At 50.6% G+C, this 7,612-nt stretch overlaps 1 protein-coding gene across 1 annotated transcript; it reads left to right on the top strand.

Annotated features, from left to right (window-relative positions):
- Positions 1–1,079: 1,079 nt before the first annotated feature.
- Positions 1,080–3,445, top strand: C1QTNF6 (C1q and tumor necrosis factor related protein 6). Its single transcript, XM_010190039.1, has 2 exons — positions 1,080–1,311; positions 2,898–3,445. The coding sequence occupies exons 1-2, from the start codon at positions 1,080–1,082 to the stop codon at positions 3,443–3,445; spliced, it is 780 nt and encodes a 259-aa protein (XP_010188341.1).
- The last annotated feature ends 4,167 nt before the right edge of the window (positions 3,446–7,612 follow it).

The following is a 7,612-nucleotide window of genomic DNA, read 5'->3' as shown; positions in this document are numbered from 1 at the left end:
AGCCAGAGGAAAAGAAAACCCAAACATATATAAGGAAAAGGCACTACCTAGGAAAGAGTTAAAGAGCGCCGAAACCCAAGCCGCTTTGCAATGGAGAGCGCCCAAAGCCAGGGAGGGAAAGGGAGGGAGAGGAGAGGGGAGGGAGCAGGTCCAAGCCCAGCTTGCGCATCCAGCCAGGCCGCTGGGCCGAGAGCCCGCTGCCTTAAAGCCATGGGCCCAGGGCCGGCTCTGCAGGCGGAGGGGAGCTGGCGAGCAGGGGCTGGGGAGCCCTCAGTCTCCGGGGTGAGCTGCCACAGGGTTGCAGGCAGAGGGAATGGGGGTCAGAGGCTGGGAGAGGGGCTGTCTCAGCTTGTTTGCATTTCTTGTCTTTCCTTCAGCGGAGCAGCTCCTCTCAGGTCTGGCTGCCAAGGCCTGGCACTCCCCACTGCACTCGGAGGAGCCTGCCATCCCTTTGGGAAGGTGCTGGGATCTGGCTGAGGGTGGGAGATTAGTGAGCCATGGAGAGGGAAGGGATTTGGGTGGGGGGGAAGGAAGGGGCTGAGGTTAAGTTTCCAGCCCACAGGAGAAGGGGCCTCTCTGCAGAGAGGTGTGGGTCAGACTTCGGCTGGGACAGGGGGGTTGTTAGGTTAGACTCCCGTAAAGAGTTGATACCCAGTAGCTGGAGGACTGCAGCTGTTTTTTACAGCCCTCCTCACAGATTCAGCAGCCTGTCAGAGCATGCTTTTGCTAAAGGGGTTATGTGGTTTTCCATGTTTCCTTCTATCCCAGCCTGGGGACTGAATCTTCTAGTGGTTCCGGTGGTTTGCCCAGTGAGGGTCAAGCCATCTTGCAGGGCCAGCTCCTAGTCTCCATTGGTCTGGGCAGAAGGGCGTGGGGCATCCTCTTGGGCCATGCGGTTGCTACTCAGATTGCAGCCTTGAACCTCCAGAGGCATCAAGCATGTAACCTCCCTACACAGGGAAATGACATTTTGTCCCACTCCTGGCTCCAGCCACAGAAAGATGTTTTGTGGTGATCTCTGCTCCATTCCCCATGTCCTCCCCTCACTCTGGTGCTTCCTTATCTCTTCCCAGGTCACCATGAATATAATTTACTTGCGTACACCCCTGGCCTTCCTTCTTCTCCCTCTTGTTGTGCTTGGGGCACCCACTGATGAACCCAGCCTCACAGAACCAGCCCCTGGTGCTTGCAAACGTTGTTGTGACCCACTGGACACTTCTGCAGATGCCCCACAGCTCCCTCCCAGCCACCACCATTTGCCCTACCCCATGCCAGAGATCCGTCCCTTTATCAACATCACCATACTGAAGGGTAAGTGCCCATCTTGGCCCCAGGATGCCAAGGCCTGCTCAAGGACTGGTGGCACTGCAGTGGAGGTGGCAGCTGGGCTGCTGGCATGCTAATTATGCTAACAGACTGCCGGATGCCATCCGGAAGGGTATGTGCCCACACACATTGTGTCCAGGGCCTGGATGTTTTGAGCTGTGATCAAGAGTAGCCTGGGGGGGGTGGGAAGCCAGCGCATCTCTGTGCTGTGACCTCTGTGTCTCAGGATGCTGCCTGCTACCAGCTCTTCCTCCCTCCCAGCAGAGGAGCAGCAGTGGCAGCCTCTTGCCAAGGTGGGAGGACATCTTCCCCCAGAATTCCAGCATCCTGTAGTGCCTGAGGGAAGGAGCAGTCTCTATCCATCTTCAAAATAAGCAGGTTTGGAGGATAGGCATTGGCGCCTGGGAAGGCTGTGGGGAAACCTCCACCTCCACAGGTCATGTGCATTTTGGAGCTTGAGGAAGGCAAGAGGAGTCAGCAGCTCTTTGCAAACACCTCCAGGCTAACTGGTAGTGACTCCCAGCTTGTTCTACCCTGTTGTGGCTGGCTTGGCTAACGGGAAAAGGCTCCCTATTTCAGATCAGCTCCTCCCTTCAGGGCTTCCCTTTTAGCCTTTGCTGTGGGCAAAAGCCTGTTCCCAGCTGGATCCTGTGCTACTCGCTTACTGTTGCTCTGCGGTTCCTCTAGGTTAGCTGGGCAAATGCTCCCCCTTCCCTGCCCAGCCTGGAAATAGCTGCAAGCCATCAAAGCTCAGAAGTGTATTTGGGATAGATAGAGGCCTGGACCAGAGTGGGGTTTTGCAGGGGAACCTGCAATACCATGCAGGAGATGGAGAGGAGAAGAACAAAGCACAAATTTGGGATGCTCTCACTTGTGCTGGAGGCTGCTCTGACCCCCATCTCTTCTCTCTATACACAAAGAAGATTCTAGTGCTGTTCTCTTTCTGTATTGATGCCTGCCCAAGTGTGAGACAGGCAGCACACAAGCCCCAGGGTAGAACTGCAGTATTAATTTTACAGGATGTCCAAGGGTTGCTGGTATTGTCAAAGTACCAGCCCTCTAACTTGCACTGCACCATCCGCCAAGCCCAGCTTGGGACTTTTCCCTCTGACCCACCTCTAGTCATGTTCTCCCGTAGGCATTAGCAATTCTTCCCTTTCTCCAGCCTACAGCAAGAACAGCACACACACTATGAGTGGGCCATAAGAGAGGTGTGTAGAAGTGCAGGGGCTGTGGTGGAGGTAAAGGAACGTGGAAGAAGAGCCCTAGTGTTACTTTGCTCTGCTGGGCTCTTTCTCAGGCTGAAGTCTCCTAGGGACAGGTCTTAGTGCCTCGAGCAAGGGCATATCATGTGCTGAGGAGGGGATTTGTAAGAGAAGAGACCCCAGTCACACTCAGAGCTCTGCTACCTCCTTTCCCATGAAGCAAAATGATACTGTGACCCTCAGGAGGATTCCTTCTTCTAGCATTGCCTTTGGCAATCCCCTGCCTCCTCATTAGGCTTTCTCACCACTACTTCCAGCCCTCCCTCTGATATCACATGAGTGGTGTTGTCCTGTTTCCTCTTGTAGGAGAGAAAGGAGACCGAGGAGAGCCTGGGATGCCAGGGAAATGGGGCAAAGAAGGACCACGAGGTGAGCGGGGTGCCCAGGGCCAGAAAGGCAATAAAGGACAGATGGGCATGGCGGGAGACCCCTGCAAGCATCAGTACGCTGCATTCTCTGTCGGTCGCAAGAAAGCACTGCACAGCAGTGAGGGCTTCCAGGTCTTGATCTTCGACACCATCTTTGTCAACCTCTACAGCCACTTTGACATGTTCAATGGCAAATTCTACTGCTATGTAGCTGGACTTTACTATCTCAACCTCAATGTCCACACCTGGAACTTCAAGGAGACCTACATGCACATCATGCACAATGAAGATGAGGCAGTCATCTTGTATGCCCAACCCAGTGACCGCAGCATCATGCAGAGCCAGAGCCTCATGCTGGAGCTTCAGGAAAATGATGAGATCTGGGTGAGGCTCTACAAACGGGAGCGGGAGAATGCCATTTACAGTGATGATGTTGATGTGTACATCACCTTCAATGGGTATCTGGTCAAGCCCAGCCTTGAATAACTGCCTCTCCTCCTCCTTGGGGCCTCTTTGGCCTTTTCCATCTTCCTCTCTCTCTCTCTCTTTACTGCCCGTAACCACTGCAAACCACTTGGAAATGGGCCTGTCAGGTTGCAGGCACTGAGTGTGAAACTTGCCGCACTGGCTCCCACACTGTCTTGTAGCCAGGCCTGTATCTGTCCACTTAACAGTGTGACACTACCATTTCTCGCCCCCTCACCTCATGACCCCAGTTTAGGTTATTGGCTGCTTCTAAATCTGCCAGCAAGTTGTGTCTGGCATTTAGGGTTCTAGAGCAGGAGGAAACCTAAAATGCTGCTCTTGGGGATGTGCCCCTCCTTGAGGCTTCATACACAGAGGACTCCTGTAGAAAGGGCTAGAAAGTCTCCACTCCCCAGGTGTGTCCTGGCTCTTCTGTGTCCCAACTAGACATGCTAGTTTTGTAGCCTGCAACATGGCCTTAATGTCACCTCTCACACCTGTAGTCTGGAGACCAGACTGGGGTCTGATGGCCTCCTGTAGCACAAGGAAGATGTAAGACTGGTGAGAGACAATAATGTCTTTCCAAAAACGTGGACTACTGGCCTCCTGAAGCATGTCATTAGCTTTCCTTAGACACCCTTCTGGGTCATAGAGTCCAGGTTGACTGCAAAATCTAGGCCTGGCGAGATTGTCCTGCTCTGTGCCAGCTCTAGCTCTTCACAGAGATGAAGGGTCAGACACTCAGCCAGACTCTTCAGAGGCATCTGCCATTGAATCAGTACAGACCACCACTCTATTCCTAGTATGGATCATACGTACAGAATGAGAGAGAGACAACCCTATCAAATCTCCCTCCCAAACCTCCCCTGGGGTGCTACTTGATCTTGGTTCCCCAGCTATGGGAAGCTAGCCCAGACAGTGAACCTGAATCTGCTCTCTTCTTTGGCAGAGGTGGATCCATGCCCTTCTGTTGGTATCAGCAGTCATCCCTAACACTTGCTGGTGTGAGGGAAGAGTCACAACCTGGCTTTTGTGTGCCATTACGTTGTCCTCCTGAAGGCGGTTCCCCCACATTGGTGTGGAGGGACTGCTGTTTCAGGACCTGAGCTGGAGGCTGTAAGGACAATTGCAGATAAATCAGTTCCAAATCTGGGCAGGTTGGCACCTCTTTGCCTCTGTGATGGAAAGAGATAGAGGTGAGACTACAGCACCTCACCTCAGAGTTAAAAGTTTCCCTGCCACAGTCTCTGTGCCCTTTTCTGGCAATCTGATCAGAGCAACGGAGAAAAGCATGTGGCTAAAGCAAACCCTCGCTCTTCTTGTCAGGTTGGAGATGTTGCAGTGGGAAAGGAATGCCAGTGGTAGGGTTTTCTAGTACCATTTGTCCTGGTCTCACACTGCTTTCATTCACAGCCCTCTGGGATAGCTGCAGCCCCAGAGGAGAGCAGGTGAGGCTGACTCAGCACTTTGGGAAACCTACTTCCACATGTTGTGATGCTCCCATTAATGGCAGTGCCAAGAGTTGTCTCTTTTTTGAGTCTCAGGGCAGGACAAGCAGAAGAAACTATTTCTCCTCTGCCCATCAGTGATAATGAAGTCTTCTTAGCTTCTGTGGCCTCATGATTAGTCAGGGTCTCTGCCTATAGCACCTGGGACTACCTGAGCTCTCCCATAGGAGATAATGCATCCTTATACAGAACTCACTCTGGTACATTCAGCCCAGGATGGCAAAGGACCAGGGACCCAGGCTAAACATTAAAAATTAACTTGAGAGAATTGCAGGACATTTTCTCTCTTGCCCTGTTTACTTACCCTCCCTGCTTTGCTAAGGAAGCTGTGCAGACTGGAATGAGTCTCAGGGACTTTCTGACCTGGACCCTCCCCACCACTGTCACTGAGGCAATGGGTATAAAAACAAGTCTTCACTGAGGCAAAGCTGGGTTTTTCCCAGGGAAGCATGTGATGATGGGATCACGGGAACTAAAGGAGACTGTGAGTTTCTTCCCCTCCCTTAGCAGGTCAAGCATGTGGAATTGCTCAGAGACAGGATTTCAGGCAGTGGAGAGGGAGCAGCATGCTGGAGGTGATGCTCAGGACCGAATCCTTTTCTCTCTTCCTCAACAGGCTGCAAACCCAGATATTGTCTATTTACAGTGTCTAATGCCCCCATGTCTGCCTGAAGAGAAGCAAGCCTCTCTAACACTGAATATCTCCAGCAACGAGCTTCCTTCTTCCTCCTTTACTGTTTGTATGCCAGTGATAGGTCTCATGTGCAGTCAGATGGTGCCTGACACACATGAGAGAGGAGGGCAGGGGGACCAAAGGGTACATTTAACAGGTTTCTTGGTGCTAAACAAGATGGCAATCCCCTGGTGCTAAATCAGATTTCAGGAGTATTGGGTGCTTTTTGGAAAGTGTATTGGACTGAGTTGTAATGTACTGTGGAATTAATGGTGCTTCATGTTACAAAACCAAACAAACTCCAAAAACTTTTGTATATATATTTTTTTCAGTGGTATTAAACTTTTTTCCCTGGTTGTTTTGCACTTAGATTTGCTTTTCCTTCACAACCTATTCCTTCTAGCTTTGGTTATTGCCCAATAGTGCAATATAAAATAAACTGACCTGAAAGAAACTGGTGAAAAATGTAATTCAGGTCTGAAACCACCCTGGGCAATCCTTGGCAATCTTTTTCTGTTTCCTTTGTGGAGAACCGTAACTTTAAAGCTATTTGCTTCTTTGACACTTCTAATTATGACAATCCTCTCCTCTCTTCTGGGAAAGCTTTAAGAAAATTCAAGGAAGGATTCTTTGGAAATTACAAAAACATAAAACACCCAGGACAGCACAATGGGTTGTCAGATTAGGCTTCAAGTATTTAACTAAATCTATTGAGGAGGGCTGGGATACTACTAGATTTCTCTTAATTGGGATCAGACCCTTTATCTTGTGAAATCTCCTTTTCTGTCAGGTACTTCGTAAGCACGTGTTTTTTCTGTTTTCTCTGCAGTGGTTCTCTTTTCTCTGCCAAGAGGTAAAAGCCAGGGAGTACAGATGTAAGAGAGATATTAAACTGTTAGCTAGACACTTGTGCTTGCTGACAGTGGGATGGGTGGCAGTTCCGGAGTTAAGCTGGACACATATTTTTAGAAGGCCTATGTGTGATGGGAAAGCTTGAGGTTCAGGTCAGAGGTGATGATAGCCCATAAATTTGGGGAAAATGGGGAGACATGAGGGGTGAGTGGAGACTTGGAGGCTTGAGTGGAAGGTCTAGGAAGGGTAGAGTCCTAAGGACAAGGAGATGCCTATCGAGCTCTCAGTGCAGGTCAAAGAGGTAAGTGGGGTGTTTTTAAGCATCTTTGGGGTTTGGACTGAGGGGACTCCTGCTGACGTGGAGGAACAGACAAGAAAATAAGAGGAGATGCCTATATAGGACGTTCTGTTTTGAGTTTAATTCATCTTCACATAGCTTCTCCTGTGGTTTGACACGTACCAGACACTTGATTTGGCAAAGGGTGGAAAACATAATCATAAGCATCCTTACAGGCCTCTTTGGTCCTGTGTTAGGCCCAGAGCTAGGGCTATATATATCCTAGTGAATGCAATACTCAGTCAGATCGGGAGCCCAGCGTTCTTCAGGTTTTTTATTTACTTCTGGAGCAGCAGATAGAAATGTGTCCTCAGGAAGTGCAGGGGTTGTGCTTGTGCATGTTCCTGGCCCCATGAGGTGAGATGCTGGTAGATTGAAGTTGCCTTTGTCACACTTACAAAAGGTGAGGAGTGAGGCAGGAGGAAGGAGCGGAAATGTGTAACCAGACCTAGAAAAGTTTTCTATGATTCAATCCTTCAGCCTGCCTGCTTGGAGAAGAAAGTGCCAGCTGAAGAGTCTCTTCAGTGAAATCCCTTGGGGCTAAGGTGCATGTGCGACAAATTGAGTCTGTAGCTGGTGCCACCTATCACACTGTGGATTGTCTGGCTGGGGAGTTGCCACCATAGGTGAGGCTCAGCTCAGGCAAGGTGGACCCTGCAATGCTGTTGAAGGAATGAGAGCAAGACTGGATGAGACCAGCTCTGCTGCCCTGCCAGTAGGTCCATCCATGTCTGGACAGCCATGACACCTCCAGTCACTTCATTCACCCCAGAGCTGGGTCCTTTTCCATACAACGGGGCTGCACTGTGAGCCTGGCG

The sequence above is a fragment of the Mesitornis unicolor genome, unplaced genomic scaffold, assembly GCF_000695765.1.
Source record: "Mesitornis unicolor isolate BGI_N332 unplaced genomic scaffold, ASM69576v1 scaffold17618, whole genome shotgun sequence".
NCBI lineage: Eukaryota > Metazoa > Chordata > Aves > Mesitornithiformes > Mesitornithidae > Mesitornis > Mesitornis unicolor.
Note: the sequence above shows the minus strand (reverse complement) of the source record. Positions and strands in the feature narration are given on the sequence as shown.

Excerpts from the sequence above, each read along its gene's own strand:
- C1QTNF6 (XM_010190039.1), top strand. The coding sequence starts at position 1,080 with ATGAATATAATTTACTTGCGTACACCCCTGGCCTTCCTTCTTCTCCCT. Across the intron at positions 1,312-2,897 it reads CAACATCACCATACTGAAGG|GAGAGAAAGGAGACCGAGGA; the intron begins GTAAGTGCCCAT and ends TTCCTCTTGTAG.